Source organism: Cinclus cinclus, chromosome 1, assembly GCF_963662255.1.
Source record: "Cinclus cinclus chromosome 1, bCinCin1.1, whole genome shotgun sequence".
Classification (NCBI taxonomy): domain Eukaryota; kingdom Metazoa; phylum Chordata; class Aves; order Passeriformes; family Cinclidae; genus Cinclus; species Cinclus cinclus.
Window position 1 is genome coordinate 143,993,060 of NC_085046.1, and position 18,378 is coordinate 144,011,437.

Below are 18,378 nucleotides of genomic sequence, written 5' to 3' on the forward strand. Positions count from 1 at the left end.
GATGGAGAAATATTAAAATTTGTGTTTCCTTGTCCTAGAAAAATCCCATGGGTGTTCAGCTTCTTAACATGTGTAACTGGTTTGCCAAGCATGAAAATACCATTTATCAGAAGAATAGGGAAAGCTTTATGCTGCATGCTTGAATACACTATTTTTTGTGAATATTAAGGTATTTCTATAATTTTTTTAAGATTACATTAGGTTTTTAGTGTTTCTTAGTGTCAGGTTCTTTGCCTAAAGAACATTAAATGATGAGGCCAAAGGTTAACATAAATGCAGGTTTCAGTAAGTCAAAAGCTACAATATTTTTTCCCTTTTAGTATAGTGATTGAGGATGGAAGACTCAACCTGCATCGTGTTCCCCTTAACCTTGATTTTGTATTTTCACTTATGAGATAAGTTTCTTTTTAATCTTTGCTCATAGATAACTTTAAATGAGTGGAAAAGGGAGGAGTGCAAATTCAGCCTTCTTTATTCAGGACACATTGGTAAAAATTGTATTTTGTCCCCACAAAATGTTAGCTGTCATCCATATTGTTATACACCTTCTGCCCCCACCCCTAGAGCAATGGTAAGTAGCTTTCCTGGAGCATGCTTATATTTTGGATTAAGTTGGACTTCTCTGTAGCAATATTTTTAAGAAATAGCTAATTTTAAACTTGGTTACTTGGTAGCTTAGATCTTCTTAGTGTTGTCTTTAATCTTTGGCTTCCAAGTTTTTTCTACCTCTAGTGGAAAGTTAGTTTTGCTGTATCTTAATTTTCAAAACTGCATATCTGACTCAAAAAACTGCTTGCAAAAAGGCGAGAACAATGATTTACAGTGTAATAGCAACTTAAATGTTTTTCTAAGGCAAAATTCTGTGGAACTGGGTAGAAGTATAGGGGAGTGTGGGTTTTTTTGTTTTTAATGAATCAGGCCTATATTAACCTATATCAATCCTCCTCCCCCATTTGTTTGGGGTTTTTTTTAAGTAAAGTTCTGGAGCCTTTCTACTGTGCCATGCATTGGCAGTGTGTGTTTGAATTTCAGTTGGGGTATTGATATCAGGTTATCAGAAGGCAGGAGGTGGGATATAAAATTAAGCACTATTTTCAGTTTTTTTTTAAAGTTGTGTGTTAATACTATCCATGACTTTTTAGCTCCTTAACTTGATCATTTATTCTGTTTATTGTTCAATCCTATTGCCCCCTTCCATTATAAGTAACCTGCTGCCTGGGTTTTATGGGGAGTGTTGCTTACTGTAAATACACTGCTTGCTTAAAACAACCACCTTTACCAGTGGGGAAGTTGGTGCCTTAGTAATTTGTAATAAACAAAAACCAGAATCATGTCTTGAGCATAAATCTTTCTTTGCTGCTGGTAGTCACAGTTTTGTAATTACTTTTACTAGTTTTGCTGTGATTACCAGCTTTGCAAATAAGAGCTGTTTATAGCACTCCCCATCTTTAGATCTCAAATGCTGCGGTAAGATGATGGTGTATCTCTCTGCTTCATGAACATTGAAAGATCTCTTTTTAGGTCCATCACAGCCAGTGAATTCCCCTAGATCCTACAAACATAGTCAACGGAGAAGAAGATCACAGCGTTTAGCCACTTGCTCCTTGCCTGATGATTCTGTAGAAAAAGTTTCTTCTCCCTCTTCAGTCACTGATGGAAAAGTGTTCTCCATCAGTGGTCAAAACCAACAGTCATCAAAATTGGAGGGTAATGTATCTTAATCTAATAAAGAACTGCCCAAGAGAAATTGAATCATAAAAATTTGACCTTTCGTGGTTTTCAAATAATGGGATATTTTGAACTGCTGTAGCTAAAACTGTTTATTGTTCCTATGTTATGTAACGCTGCAATCCAGACTGTTGGACTCGTGTCTTTTTTAATATGACATTTTTTCTTTTATGTAGTACCTGATGTTGCTCATGTGTCACTTGAGAAGCGTGGACCATGTCTCCCTCTTGATTTAAGCCGTAGTTCGGAAGTTACAGCACCATTATCCGCAGAATCCACTTTCCGTAATGAATATCCCAGTAAAGACAAGGAAGATATTCAGATGATTGCATATCTTTCTTCCAAAGCAGTAACTGATGGAAGAGTAGCTACAACAGCGTCAGGTAAAGAGATTCAGTATACAATCAGAGAGATTTGTAGTTGTAGGGTTAAAATGTGTGTGTATTCAATCCCACAGAGAGGGGGGATGCTTTTTATTGTCTTTTCTACACACTCAAAAACCTGCCTCTCTTCTGGACTCCATCTACATATTCTTTGTCTTCACTGGCTTGGAGCTGCTTTTGCACTTCTAACGTGCTTTAAGGAGAATCTAAGAGTGTGAAATGTAGTAAGCAGTATTTCAAAAATATTTTTGATATTGCTGAAAGTTGTAAAAATTATTAACAAAGTGAAGTCTTTACTAACATACTAATTTGTGGCTTCAGCTTTAAAACAGTGGCGTTCTCAAAGACAGTTGGCATTCTTCTACTTTGCATTTGTTTGCAATGGAAATTCTGTCCTTCACTTACTACAAAATGTTACTTAAAAATATTCCTGAGAAATCCTGAAAAACTTTTATATAGACTTGGTCACTCTCGGTGCAGAGCCCAATGCTGCATCTCTGTGCTGCCGCTCCCTTTGTAACAGTTTAGTGACTACTGTGGTTTACATGGAACACTTGGATAGAGGTAACTGAGAGATCTGGGGAAGGATTTATGCAGCAGACCCTAAAAGTGGTATGTTTTCATCCAGTGTGTGCTAGGTGTTCAAATAATTTTTCTATAAGTAAGTCTCATATGTGGCTATCATACCATTTTTAACTGGCTTCCAAGATTTTTTTTTTATTTTGTTTCATGAGAAAATTATTCAGAGAAGTGAAGAGAGGGGAAAAAATTCAAATTATTGTATTCTTCTCAGAAAGTTTTTGATAAGTGTGGTTGATAGCAAGGGAGGACAGCATGACCTTAAAAGATAGAGTTAAGATACTTGAAATAAGTCTATTAATCTATGAATCTCTTAAACTAATTTGTCAAAATAAGGGCCATAGTTATCCCCAGTGAGCCACCACTTAAAATTTTTAAAATATTATGATTAAAAAAATATTACTTAAATGCTTGAGTGAAACCATGTGACAGTCTTCATTTGCCCTTGATACATGGCATAGCAGTAGAATTACAGATTCTTGGGAAAATTACTTCTATAAAAGTCCTTTTTAGGTGATGTCTTCTGCCACTGATAGAAGTGCTTTTGGGAGTTGTGTATTTGCCCACTCATTGAACAAGATTGTAAAAGAAAGCACCAGCTTCCAACAACCATCTGTTTCCTGTTTGATAAAACTTAGTTATAGAAATTTAACTTCTGGCTTTTCTGATCTATTTTCTGGCTCATTTTATGTATAGTTGGTAATGCTGGAAGTTGCCTGCTCCTGTCATGGGTCTGGCTCGAGGCAGAGTGAGCTGGTTCTAAACCCTGCACTCAGAAGTGCACTTTGGACCTGTTTGTTGACCAGGTCTAGGTCTTGGCCACAGCTGAAGCAATAAAAGAAAGAATAAGTTTTGTTTAGAGCCACCTTTATTTAATGACTCAGATTTATGGGGCATGTCTCTACAGTTTGTGCCAGAGAAAAATTCCATTATAAAATTGTCTGTTACACTTTGAGTCCATAGTGGGAAGCCAGAAGTGCTTGCAACCTCTACTAGAGGATAGAGTTTATACTGTATATAAAGTTTAATGAGCCTTTTTTCATATCTATATAATTTTAAGAGTCATAAGCTCTAAAGTAATTGATTTGCCAGCTACAGTTTTTGTCCTCTGGGTTTTTTGCCTTTCCAGGCCCATCTGTTTTATTCCAGATTTTCATGTGTTACAGTTTTCTTTCATGCAATAAATGGAGCTATGTCTTGAGCTTTCATACTGACTTTTTGTCCAAATGTTAGAAGTTTTCAGTAGGTTGTAGCATGTAACCCATCATCTTCTTAAGTATCATATTTGTGGCCTGAAAGACTAATATAAGCAGTTTGATATCTTTAATTCACAGGTTCCGTGGCAGGTTATGGAGCTATCTGCCTCTGTCAGTGGTATCACTAGGACTCTATAACTAAAATTCATATGTGTTTTGGGTTCATCCCAGTCTTTTAACTCTGGTGGAACATGTTTATCCTCATACTCTTAGCAGAAAAATAAAAATGTAGATTTAAAATTCAGGTTTGAAACCTCTGGAGTTAGTCTATACTATTGAATAAACTTGTTGCATTCTCTACTTTAGAAGGCATCATCTTGCCTCTGAAAACAGCACAGATTCTCAAGTCACATTCCTGAAGCATGCATAATTACACCAAATTCTTGCATGCTTCAGGAAAATAAATAGGATTCACTCTATCAGAAGAACTTTCGTAATTATCTGTTTAAACAATAGCAAGCAAATATATACAGGAGAGGTGCCCAAAGCTTTCCTTTCTCATTACTGTCAATTCTTGAAATAATTCAGAAAAGTTAATTTACGTTATGCAGAAGCATCTACCTAAGTGAAATTTAATACACTGCATTGTTTAAATGTATGCATTATAACTTTATCCATTATAAATTGAGAACTCTGGTATAAAATCCAAACTATTCTGTAATTGTGTTTTCTCAGACACAGATCTGAAAGAACTGTTATAAATCTGCATATCTTTATGGTATTTCTGCTGTTAAGATTTTATTAACACAGTCTGGACATATTTGGAGTTCTAGATTTTGACATCAGTACAGATTTTGTCTAGTGCACTTAAGTTAGACCTGATGTCTTTGTATACATTGAAGTGGATAACTGTGAATAGTTTCAGAGATACTTCATGATGGTATTTAGCCTGGAACAGCCTGGTCTGATCCCCGACCCTTCTGTAACAGAGCTGAACTGGTTTAAACCCAGAGATGCAATTTGTGATGTTGCACCTTTTGACTTCTGATGGAGGCATCAGTTGAATCAATTGAAAAAAATAATTTGGTGTTGTTAAAAATGACAGATTTTATTGACTTTATTCAGAAGGTACTGAGTTGGTATTTTCAGAGGAGAGGGACTAGGTGCACTAAAGTGCAGATGCATAAATGGCAACTCATAATATTGGCACATAGATCTCAAAAACATTGCTCAAAATTAACACCTTATCGTTCTGCAGAGGCAAAACAAAAGCTCTGTGATAATTCCTTCAGTCCAAAGGCTCCATGGAAGTTCTGTGTGCTTTGGTAGACACCCGTATACTGCCCATTAGTTATTGAACAGAGCTGCTTTACTAAACTATTGTGAAGTCCTACTTGTGATCACCTGATACTGCAAGACATAACTAAGAATCTTTGCTTTCATTTGCCAGATACTTAAAGTGCAGATAACTGGCCTTTGGTCACTTCAGCATTTCAAAGACTTTAAATATTATTTTAGCTCTTACATATTTCAGCAATCAATCTGGGTTTTGAAGTTTAAGTAAAAGGAAAATATTATTACACTTTCTAATCTAACACTATAATATTTGTAATGATGATATAACAATATTATCACTAGCTGTTATTTTCTATTCTAACACCTACAGATGATTTTGCTAGTAGGATAACATTAGGTTAGCTATATGGGAGAAATTCATATTTAAGACTAAAAGGATAAAAACATTGCATACTTTTATATAATTTCCTTGGTAACAGTTTACTGCATCAGGAACAAGAAACAGTTGATGTACAGAATTTTCAGAAAATGAGATTGGTTGCTTTTTCGAAACTCTTGCCAGTGTTACTAGCTTACCTTGCTTTTAAAAGGGATGAACTATTGTTCATCTTGTTACTTGCTCATGTTACTTTGGGGCTGTTTGTTTTACTTCCACCATCTATTAACAGTCAAATTTATTCCCTAATTTGAATGCCTGCCATTCTAATCTCTGACTTGAAGTTCCCAGTTTGGGCAGGTTATGAGTCAAGCAAAAACCTTTTTGTAGGGTTATCCTTCCTAAAGACATCTTTTTGGGCAGGGTCCAGTATTAATCCATGATATGCAATTAAAAGTTTGTTTAGATGTAAAATTGATCCTATGCACTGGGAGTTTAAAACACTAAATTAATCATGACCAGCATGATTGGAATTTCTATTGCAATATGATTTAAGTTGTATATTAATGTATATTATGTGTTTATTAATGCAGATAATTATATTTATGATGTTATTTTAAACATGGAAAGCCATGAAATAGAATATCACTCAACAAAATAAGTTGCTTCAGATTGCTTCAGTTCATTTGAGCTTGATGCATTGCAATAAGCAGTACCACTGCAAGCCCAGTTGCGCTGTTGTACTTGTGGCACAACATCCTGTGCTGTGCCTGTATTTGCATGAGGGGGCTTGTGTCACTTCTGTGTGCCATAAAAGGAGAAGTAGCACTGGAGACATGCTATAAACTGGACTGGGAATTCTGTATTTTTCATTTCTTTTTAATCTGAATTTAGTCTTCTAGTGATAAAATTGATCTTGGAACAGTGACAAAATCAGTAGTTTACCAAGTCTAATCTCTGGTCGTCTTTGTCTATGCAAAGTGTTAACTGCAGACCTCCCACATTCACTGCGTGGGAGGTGGCTGGCTAGACTTCTTAACTGGAATAAAATTGCAATTAAAAGTAGCAGCTCAAAAAAAGAAAAAACAACCAAAAAAACCCACCCCAGTAGTATTTCCATAAAGGAGCTAATATTTCCTGGATGTATTTGTTACTTCTGACTGACCACCTTGTCCAATTTTGTCGTTATGTGTAAGGTATAGTGATTGCACAGTTGAAAAGCAGACTTTGCAAGCTTTGGCACTTTATGTAGGATTTGGGTATTTAAGATTCTTTATCCAAAATGATTTTCAATGAAGAAAAGCAGAAGCCAGGAATAACGTTGCAATGTATACAGGCATAATAGCAGTTTCTATGTTCAATTTACTGTAGAAAGGCAGTTTGGAGAGTTCTGACAGCAAGATGTGTATTTGCTTGACTGGAGAGATTTCTGCCCAAGATTTCTCCCTCAAACAATTGGTGATTACTTTGTCAGATGTGCTCTTGTTGAAAAATTTTGAGATACTGAAATTTGTTGTGTTGTGTCTGTTGGTATTAAATCATAATAGGATGTCAGGTCAGAATTTCTTTTCAATAATAAAGTGTAAATACTAATTCATCTAATGTTGAGTCTAAATTTCTCTTGAGATTGTTTGGGTGGAGTGTTCTCACATCTTTTCATCAAAATGGCAGTGACCTAAATGAATTATGTGCATTTGGGTGATCCTTTTGCGCTCTTTTTAGAAATGAGACAAGACGTTGATGGCATGATGATGTGGGAAAGTGTCATTTTTTTCTTTTACTAATGTGCTAAAATATACTTATTCCTCTACAGATGGCAGAGCAGTTCAGTCCTGTAATGGATACAAATGGTAATTAGGAAAACCCAAGAAAGGAATAATTTGGATAGCGTTTTGTGTCAGTGATAAGTATTCCAGCAAGCTAAATGTACTTGAAATACAGACAAAGGCAAGAGCCTGAATCAGTCTTAAAAGAAATATGGTCTTAGGTGAGATGGCTGATTCGAGGCAGTGGAAAAAGTCGGGTAGCCCCAGGCGTGGCCGTGCAGCTCGGGCAGTGTGGCAGGAGCCAGCGCACAGAACTGAGCAGCTGCTGCTGCCTGGAGTGCCCAGCACAGAGCTGTCCTGCAGCTGGGGACACCTGCCTTTTCAAAGTGCTGTGTGGTATGACAGGTGATGCACCACTTCCAATTGTTCTTGCTGGTCCTTCAGCTTTCTAACTAGTGGCATTTTGGTTGTGTTCTGAGGAAGGCTCCGAGGAGTGGCAGTAGGTGTTGTGTGAGCTGTGCTGTATCCCAGTATAAATGCATTGGTCTGTCCCTGTTGAGAAGGCTTGAGGTGTTCTGGCCTTTTCCCCAGAATCTTTTTATGACAAATGAATTAACTGAATTATCTTAATGCTGCTTATTTAATGCATTCCAGAGCAGCTCTATGTTTTGCCTTGTTGAATATCATGGCCAATAGCAGGTATTTTTCAGGACTTTTTTTTTTTTTTTTTTTTAACATGCTTATGCTTTTCTTGGGCTCTTCTGTTGAGAGACAGAAGGTAACTGATGCCTCCAAATGTTTACAGCTGGCATGGAAAAACCTGAGCCTTTTATGACTTCACAAAGCTGCATTTTTTTTACAATATGTCCTTGGCATGGTCCTAAAATATCCTCAAGGGTCTGATGAAAATTAGGCTTTCCTAATTACAATTAGACGAATCTTGAAGTTCTAACAATATTGATGGCCACAGTAATAGAGTTTTGAATTGCTTCAATAATGTTTATAAATAACTTTTATTCTAGTTGGCTTATTAAAAATTATTTTACATATTAGCATTGAAAATTATAATTTTGGTTTTGTTTTGTTCTCAGTTTCTTACTTCCTAACGCATCAGATAAAGAGCTAAAAGAACCAACTAAATATTTCACTGAATAAACTTTTCTAAATAGTGCAAGATAGGAATTGTCAGTATATGATGCTGAATTCTGACAAATCACAATACTTTTACATGTTATTCAAATGTGGATTAAGGAAAGAAAGTGAATTATTTAAATACTAAAATCAAATAAAAATTCAATAAGCAGAAATGTTTTGTATATAGGACTAAAAATGTTGTACCAGAGCTTAATTCCTCTGTTAAGATAATGGAGCATTAATGTAAAAGATAATGACAGTGTCAGTGCCTTTAACTATTACTCTGTCATGTGTTCCTGTTACAGTGAAAAATAAGAAGGAAACAAAAAGGCTTAAAAGTGTCAGCAAAAGTACACTTTAACCAGTACAGGTACTTTAAAAGTGAGTGCAAATTCCAAAATAGAGGAAGAAACCCTCTGTGGCATGTATTGTTGTGTATGTCAGACTGAGGTCTAGGCATTCATGTGCAGTAATGATCTGTTAAGTGTGATGATGGTTTGACCATTATTGACATTTCAGTGATCTGACCCAGCCCTGGCTGGCTGCAATCGTTATGGAATGCCCAGTAAATCCATCTTCTTGTTTTCAGCACCCTCGTCCCATGTACATGCCTTGCATCTGGAATTGCCTTTAACCAATAGTCTCAAGTTACCCAAAGGGAATAGTAAAAAAAAGAGGTCTTCCACATCAGTGAGCTCTGAAGGGACAGAGATACAGTGCTCTGTGCCCATAAAGGAGAAATGTTTTGAGAGTCTGAAGGAGAAAATATTAAAGAACGTGATTGAGAAGGACAAGCATTCAGAAGTTGGTAAACTACAATACTTTTTGTTACCAGTGCTTTAGACAATAAAAATAATTGTAAAATTACATTAAAAATAATTGTCTTGTTTGTATGTTTCTGATTATTGTGTGCCCTTAGGATTTTTGACAGTCTAATGATTTTTACCAGAAATTAGGTCATCAGCCAGACATTGACCTTACGTGATATATTCTTCAATTTGCAGGTGCAGCTAGAATGGAAAGAAAAGGAAAACTGGAAGAGAAAAGTTCTTCAACATATGGTATGTAGAAAGCAATATTGTTTTTATGGAAAACAAAAGAAAAATTCCCTAACACATCCTGTCTCTGAAGTGCAAATGTAAAAGCATAAAACATTTCCTGGCCCCAGCAGCACATCTTGTTTGTTTAGGTCTTAAAAAGAGGTTTTATATATATGACAGGTTGGTAACAGAAGAATAATTTGTAAAATAAAATGAAAGTGCTCATAGCAAGGAACTAAAGTACCTGTAAGAATCCTGCTGGCTCTGTTTTTTCATTTGATTAGTTTTTTGGGGGTTTTTTTAGTAGAATGAATAATACTGGCTATTTAATTGTACTGTCAGATTTGAGATGGGAGGAGCAAATAAGGGTTACTAGCAAAACATTTGGCAATTCATGAAATAAAATATAGATGAAGAGGTCTCTGTTTTTATCCTGTGTTCAAAATAAAATAAATTATTAGAGACTGGCAAGAATTCAGAAGTGATTCTACCTTGTTTTTCCAGGAGGTAGAAGTTTTGTCTCTGTCCTCCCCAAGAAGATAAGACTGCTTCAATTTGTGTGCAAGAAGCAATCCTGGCTTTGAGGCTTATTTTTTGTAGCAAGTTAATTTCCTTGGTTTTTGTCTCAGTGCTGATAAGTTAAGAAATTACTTTGGAGTGAAAATGTAGGATGTATGTTGTCTGGGGAAAATTAACAAGGTAAAAAGAATTTTTCAGAGTCAAATTGCTTGTCCTCGTGTTTATACCAACACTGGTTAAAAGTGAACTGCAGCGTAAAAACTGTGTCAAACTCGAGTCAGAATCAGTTTTCTGTGAGGATGCCACTGCATAGTGCAGAGTGCTGACAGCAGCAGCAGATTTGTGATACTGAAATTTCCTTCAAGTGTCTTTCTATAGGCCTAATATGTGCTTTTAGGACAATGTAACCTTTATTTGCACTTGTACGGGAATTTCGCACTTGTGAAAGCTTTTTCTCTTGCCCAAATCTTTTTGTTATAAGCTGTAAGTAAAATAAACGTTACAAGCTATTTGTGTGATGTCACATATTTTGTGTACTTTGCTGTATTTTTTCTGCCTTGATATCTTACTTGGAAATACCTAAAATGATAAAATATTATTTGTCAAATGAGATTTCTTTGAACTATTATAACAGCAGTTAATAAAGAGGTGGGTCCAAGATTGCAAGTAAATTAATTGAATCATTTTGATCTGAGTAGACTAGAGCACTCAATCTTGAATGTCTTCTTTAGGTTAAGCTGCTTTGAATTGTTTAATTTTTATTTCAGGTAAAAAGAAAGAAAAAGAAAAGGAGAAAAAGGAGAAGAAAGAAAAAGAACATAAACCAAAACAGAAAAAGAAGAAGAAAAAAAAGAAGAAATCAAAACAGCGTGGTAAGTTTGATTTATATCTTTTTAAAGTAAGTAAAACCACTCAGTGTATTTCTAGCATTAGATAGTAAAACTTGTTTGTAAACAATATAAATATAAAATTTCAGAAATGTGCAAGAGTAAGTTTTAGCCTTAAATATGAAAAGGACACTTGGGACTTCTTTTTTTCTTGCATTTATGGCCTGTCTTTATGTGATAGACACATATTTCGTAGATGTTTTTTCTTCCTCCAAAAGATGTGCTTGTTGTTTTCATCTCTTTAAATTCTTCATTTGAATCTCTGTGTACATGTCATACCTATTTTGCTTGGACATGAAAATTATTCCATTTCCTAGTTTGTTGCTTCATTTCAGTGGTTTGCTGTATGCAGCGCACCCCCTCTTTAACAGTTTATCCTGCACAGCTGAGTTTGGGATCTCTGTTGCAACAGCCTTGCATGTTGCCTGACAAATGTGGATTATATTTTGTGGATTATGTGTTTCTCTGTCCAAAAATTTGTTCTATAACATGAACATGCTTCCTGATCATGCAGTGCTTTAGTGTGAATTGCAGTATTGTAGATTTTGTATACTTCATCATCTTTATACTGGAATAATATAATTGTAAGCTATAAACTTCAATTGCATATTTTACTTAAAAATCACTGGGAGCTTCTTACTTGCACTGGGAAAGCATCCAAGTATTTGCAAGAAGATACCGATAAGTGCTAGGTATATTCTTTGGTTTTATCTTTCTGTGGTTTATAAGGTGGTTTGTTGTGGGCTGTTTTTTTGTTTTGTTTTGTGTTTTTGTTTGGTTTTTTGGTTGGTTTGTTTGTTTTCATCTTTATATTCCTTTGATCTTTTTGCCAGCTTGTCTTGAGACTTAGAAGCTTGGCAGAGGTACTTTAATTAGGTTCCTTAGGAACCTAGGAATTTCTAGGAACCTTATCCAGTGTTTGTAAATATGAGAAGAAAATATGGCCAGTACCTCAACAAATAGAAATCTTAAATCCAGATGCAAAAAGCAGTGTGAGTAAAACTTGAATGTTTTATTCCTTGCAAATTCATCTTGTGAAAATCTGGGTTTAACAGTCCAGAGGTATTCAATTTGGACTTTTTTTAACTGGGGAAAAAATTAAAATACCCCAGTGGATTCTGACTCCAGTGTCTGACCCTGAAAAAGCCCACCTGTCAAAAGAAACAGGACTTCCCCTCCAGGACTAGATCACTCTACTCCAGGTGTGGACAGAAGCGTAAGGGTATAAGGCATGCTCCTTTTGTTTGAAATGAAATTGAGGCATCTTGGGCAAGAAGAAGGAGCAGGTACATTGTGTGCCCCCAGGTAAGTTTTGAGCAAGGCTTTAAGACAAAACAAAAAGCAGAGACTGGTTTTGTTCTCTGGGTGTGTGTATGATTTACTGATTTGTATAAAACCCATGTGTAGCAGAAAATAGGCAATGCCTGTTATTTATGCTGCTCTGTTGCACTGAGGTTGAAAGCCAATGCAGTATGAAGTAATCAACTCCACTGCTCCTTGAGTTCACTACAGTGAATACACCTGGGTAATGCTGGAGATAGTGTGCTTTGGACAGAGACAGTAAAGAGGAAAGTTACTTCATGAAAGGTGATCTAAGAGAGAAGGATATTTAGGAACCCATAGCAGGAAAACTGTAGTGATAGGTGGGAGCAGGAATGCTTCCTGCAGAAGGATGAAAATGCAGTAATCTGATTACTTGCTTATACTTGAAGTACTAATTTTTAAGAGTAATAAATGGGTGACTACTTGTAATTGCTGATTGAAGCCATGGGCATGCTCAGGTGGGTCAAGAGAAAGGCCATGGTGATGATCAGAGGGCTGGAGCACTTCCCCTATGAGGAGAGGCTGAGCCCCTGTTTAAGCTCTCTTATACAAAAGAGAATGCTGGGGAAAGACCTTGTAGCAGACTTCTAGTACTTACAGGAGACCTACAGAAAGGATTGGGAGGGACTCCTGAATAGAGAGTGTAATGATAGGGCAAGGGGTACCAGTTTTAAACTGAGAGGGTGGATCTAGATTAGATTAGATATTCAGAAGAAATTCTTTTCTGTGAGTGTGGTAAGCCGCTGGAATGGGTTGCCCAGAGAAGTTGTGGATGTCCCATCCTGGAAACTGTTAAAAGCCCGGTTTGATGGACCTCTGAAAAACCTGGTCTACTGGAAGGTGAGGGGCAAACAGGGTGATCTTAAAGGTCCCTTCCAACCCTGATTATTCAATGATTTGCAATTACATGACTTTCCTAGGACAATCTCTCTGGTCATCATGATTAGGGACAGGCTTGAAAATGTGTTTCTTGAGACTGTTGTAAATAGTTTGTTAGAGAAAAAGATGCAATGCTGGTTATCGAGATGAATGTCTACCACTGCATGAGCAGCAGGCAGAAGCACATGATGTTGTCTGTGCTATGTGTGTGTGCTGTAACAGCCTCATCCTGCTCCTCTCTGGCTGAGCAGGAAGACAATACAGAGATGTACAAGTACAGTGGGGATTTCTGCAACAGGTGGGCTCTACAGACACTGTCTGCCTAGCAGCGCCTCTGGATCCCAGTCTTTCCAATTTCTGTGCCTGCAGATATGAGCTAATGGGGCAGCAGCCCCACTGCAGCACAGACAGTCTCACTTCCATGTGCATTCTCAAATGCTCCCAGTGTTGGCCAGGACTCCCCAGGTTCCCAGAGCCCCCCACCCTAGCTCTCCTGCTTAGGGAGTCACTTCCACCCAGAGCTGGCCCTTGCAGATCCACTGACCCCTTGCTCCCAGGCCATTTCATCTGCTCATCAGCTGGTCCAGCTTGATCCATGCAAGCAGTCAGACACTTGGACTGGCTGCAGGTGCTGTAGCATGAGCTCATGGGCCTCTGTGACCAGAGATCCCTGCCATGGGGCTGGCACCGCTGTCACTGCAGTCTCTAAGTGCTGGCACCACAGACACATGGACCCTTTGATCTGCAGTGCTACTCCATTTGCTGGCACACAGACCATGTATGTGAACCCTGGATGGAGGGCCCCTTTCCCAGGTGAGAGATGGAAATGAGGTTTAATAAAAGTTACAGAATAGTTCAGATTGGAAGAGACTTCTGGAGGTGCAGTGGTCCAAACCCCTTGTCCTGGTTGCCCAGTATTATATGCAGACAGCTTTTCAATGGCTCCAAGGAGGGAGACTTACAACCTCTGCCAGCACAGACTGGATGCAGGGCATGGCCGGGCAAGTGTACTGACCACAAAACTTTATGTATATGTAGCTTTTTTTATCCTGTTATTCCTATGTTCTCCCCATAATTGTTCTTCCCCAAATCACTTTAGGCCATCCATTTTTCCCACATTTTTTTCTTCCTTAAACATTTCATAGTAAGTCATTTGCAAACCCAAGATTATTTTCCCCCACATCCCATAATGTCTCCCACTGGCAGCCCCCCTGGGCTGGAACTGCCATTAGTCCAGAAGATGATCCTGAGAGCTGCTGTAGGTAACACATCCTGATGGGTTTCATGCATGGATAATGGAGGTGATGGCACTGCTCAGAAAGTCTGAGAGCGCCTGGCCAGGGGGTGTTTGTTGTTCATCCTCCTCCTTTGAGCCTGTGTATGTTTACTCTCCTGGGATGCTCCCTAGCCCATCCCACAGCCTGTTGGCCCATTCCTGTCTTATGGGATGGGCCAGGAATATCCGAAGACAATTTCCTTTGGGCTCCCTGTGCTCCTCTGCAGGGGTGCAGACAAGTTTTTATCTCTTAAACTGACAGGGTCATCTGTGGTTGATTCTAGGTAGCAAGGCTGGTAGTGCTGCAAGCAGACTTAAGGCAAAAGAGAGAGTCACCAGCAGCATCTCTAAGGATAGCAGATGGTGCAGGATGAATTGTGGAAAAGAGAAGACTGCATAATATTTTCAAAAAAATTACCCCTCTGTACATTCAAGGTTGGGGGAGTTACAATTGGTGATGCTTATCTATCAAACTTGATTATGTTTCTTACTGGAAGTCTTTAAATAAAATGTTAGGCAGCGCTTTTGCCGCTTCTTACTTAGTTTCATCATCCTGATATCTCAGTGTTGATATTCTTTGCTAGTCAACATAATGCTGCAGTACAATCCATACACTTTTTTTTTTTGCATTTGTTATAAATTTTACTTTTGTAAGAGTGACTTCTTTTCTTTTAACTTTCCAGATTATTCGGATTATGAAGACAGTTCTGTTGAATTCCTGGACAGGTGCTCCTCTCCCTTGACACGGTCCTCGGGCAGCTCTCTGACGCTGCGCAGCATGTTCTCAGAGAAGAACTCTTCATACCAGTATCCAAGAGCTATCCTGTCTGTTGACCTTAGTGGAGAAAGTAGGTTGAATGAACAGCAAATTTCAGTTTATAGGTTTAATTTTTTAAGAAAGACAATTTTAAGGGAAATAATTTAGTTTATGTTTGGGATTATAGCTGTAAATATGATGACTGATTTATCCTTCATCTATTTAAACCAAAATGCTTACACTCCTCATACTGTTCTACGTTGTACTTGCTTTGGTTAAGAGTTGCTACTCTGCATCTGAAGAGAGAACATTAAAGGCACTTTGCAGGATTCATCTCGAACTCTCATATACCAGCAGTATGTTTGAGAGTGATTTTTTTGCTAATGCAGATTAAGATTTTTACCTGTCAAAACTCCCTGTACTTTGAATCATCATGTCTCTCCACACAGTTTCACATGTATTTATTTTTGTTAGACCTTTCAGATGTGGAGTTCTTGGATGATTCTTCCACAGAGAGTTTGTTACTTAGTGGTGACGAATACAATCAGGATTTTGATTCAACTAACTTTGAAGAGTCACAGGATGAAGATGATGCTCTCAATGAAATTGTTAGATGCATTTGTGAACTTGATGAAGAAAATGGCTTTATGATTCAGGTAAAGAAGTTTGATGTGTGGAATTATATTTTCCATGTGAATGTTTTGCTCATGAAGGTGCCCTTTTGATGTGCCGCAGACTGGAATTATGTACAGAGCTATACAGGAACAAGAACATATAAGTGAAAAAGAACAAAATATTTCTTTGTTCTGCACTTGGTTTGACTCTGTTCAGTGGATGCAGAGCTGTTTCTCTAGGATGGGGTTCCTCTAGCAATTTGATACATAGGACAAATTGCTAGGTAACCTTTTTCTTTATAGCCAGCTAATAAATTTTGAATAAAGTGTCCTCTGCACAACACAAACCATTGCTTCTGTTCCCCAGACCATCCTGATTATATGACCCCTCCTGGCTTGGCCCTCGTGCTTTCCAATACCACTTGTAGAAACCTCTCTGCTTGCTGTAAATGTCCCTTCTCTGTGTGCAACATGTCTCCTGTGCAGACACTGAATACTGTCAGTACTGTGATGTGTGTTTCATCTTTAGAATAGTACTTCTCACACCAGATATCACTACCAGGTTTTAGAAACTCCTGAGAATTTACATCTTAACTGGGTGTAGGTAAAAGGAAAGAAGAATATACCATGTCTGCACAGCATTCAGGTGTTGATGGATTGCAACTCCTGCTGCTCATTACTTTGTACTCCAATGAGGAGAGCATTTCCCATCCATGAGTAATTTCAAGTCTTTTTTTCTCAAGCAATTTATAGTGCAGTAATTAAATCAGATGCAAAAAGCAGTTAAGGAAGAACTTAGTTGTCAACAGCTCATGTTGTCAACAGGTTGTCAACAGGTCATGAACCTCCTGTGTTTTTTACCCCCATTGAAAATCAGGTTTGTATTCAACTAGTACTGTGGTACAGTTCCTGTTGATAGTATGGAACCCTTTAGTTGAGATTTAAAGGAAACAAGTAGGGCTGTCATGTGTTAGTGGACTTGCTCTTCTGGAAGTGACAGAGCCCTGGAAATGAAGGGCACACAGACTGTCTCTGGGAGCAGATTAAAATGCTCCCTTGGAGGAACTGAGCAGGAGTTCAGCTGTGGTAACAATATGGAAAAATGGACTGGTGTAAGAATCTTTGGAGACAGGAGGGGACATTAGCTGTAGTGGCAGGGGGAAAGGTGGCTTTGAGTATTTTGAACAGGTTGATGCTCAAAGGCATGTGAAAGCAAAGAGGAGAGATTTTCATCAGCAAGCCAGCAGATATTTAAATCACTGGCAAGCACAGAGTTGAGAAAGGGAAATGTTTTTATAAGAGGTAGTTTTCTGCCTGTTTTTGAAGTCCAGTGACAGCCTGATTTTTCCTCTTCATGCTTGTCTCACAGAGCAGCCAATTTGCTGTTTCTAGGCTCTCATGTCTTGCCGCTTCTATTTTGCTCTCCTCTTCTCTTGTTTCTCCTCTTTCATTTTCTCTTAATTTTCTTTTTCTTTTAGATTTTCCATTGGTGCGATATTAAAAGCACATCTTTCTAGCGCACTGGAGAGATGCTTTGTAAATATAAATAATTAAACTGAAGAGTTTTCTACTTTTCACTGTTATGCTGTAATGTATTACATTATCTTTCTACTTTACTATAATATTATACTCCTGTCTTATGTTTCACTACTAAATATGTAGGTGCTAAAATACTGAATGTTGTAATAAAATACTATTTAATATTACATCTTCAGCTTCTTTTTTTTTCCAGTCCAGAGTTTGTGGTTGAGGTAACTTTCAGAATCTAGAGCTGTTTTTTTTAGCTTGATGTCTTTGTCTACCCAAACAGAAATTGCTCAACTAAAATAATCTTGCTCAAACCAGCTATTTAAATTAAAGTGCTGTTCTCTGCGTTTTGATGATACAAGAAGTAGCTCCTGAGTTTTTGTCTCAGTTTTAGTTTTTGCTTTTGTTGTTTTTTTTTTCTGACATCAGTGTGAAGAATGCTTGTGTTGGCAGCACAGTGTGTGCATGGGACTGTTGGAGGACAGCATTCCAGAGCAGTACATCTGTTACATCTGCAGAGATCCACCAGGTACGGATAAACCATCTTTATCTGTAGCCCTGCTTGGGATTTTTGAGCAGAGATGTTATGAATTTGCTTAAATTGTTCAAGCTTTGTCTGTTTTGTGTGACGTGATGCTTCTTTGGGGCGAGTGATTCTAAGTTTGGCTCTGAGCAGAAACTTACTTTTATGTTAGTAATATCATGGTCATCTATGCTAAATCTTATCCATGACCTCGGTTACCATTGTTTACTTGTTGAAACAAACCCTAGCACTTTTTTATGTCAGTGTAGTCTGGAACACCTTTCTAAATAAATCATTTTTGTTCAGGGATCTGTTTTGCCAACACTTGGAATCAAATTTGCTCACTTAAATATTTTCTTAGGGGAAAAGGACTCAGTACCACAGTACATTCAAACCTGCTGTGAATGGCACTTCATAGTAATTGCAATTTTATAATGTTTACATTTGCCCACAACTGTGTAAGTGTGGAATTGAATATTTAAAATATGGAAAAATCTAACTCATCTTATAGTAAACAACAGTGCACAAACAGCATATGTTGAAATTCAGATAGATAGGTCAAGTTTGTAAGAACT

General features: G+C 37.6%; 1 protein-coding gene across 5 annotated transcripts in view; it reads left to right on the forward strand.

Annotated features, from left to right (window-relative positions):
• The window catches only part of PHF20L1 (PHD finger protein 20 like 1), a 55,297-nt gene that overhangs the window by 26,114 nt on the left and 10,805 nt on the right, over positions 1-18,378 (forward strand). For 3 of the 5 annotated variants that reach the window (XM_062491831.1, XM_062491814.1, XM_062491823.1), the window contains 7 exons: positions 1,522-1,707; positions 1,905-2,111; positions 9,463-9,519; positions 10,785-10,889; positions 15,066-15,230; positions 15,614-15,795; positions 17,710-17,809. In XM_062491831.1, coding sequence (XP_062347815.1) covers positions 1,522-1,707; positions 1,905-2,111; positions 9,463-9,519; positions 10,785-10,889; positions 15,066-15,230; positions 15,614-15,795; positions 17,710-17,809 — 1,002 coding nt within the window. Of the gene's footprint in view, positions 1-1,521; positions 1,708-1,904; positions 2,112-9,047; positions 9,267-9,462; positions 9,520-10,754; positions 10,890-15,065; positions 15,231-15,613; positions 15,796-17,709; positions 17,810-18,378 lie in introns of all 5 variants that reach the window. The other 2 variants (XM_062491796.1, XM_062491805.1) reach the window with 2 other exon arrangements.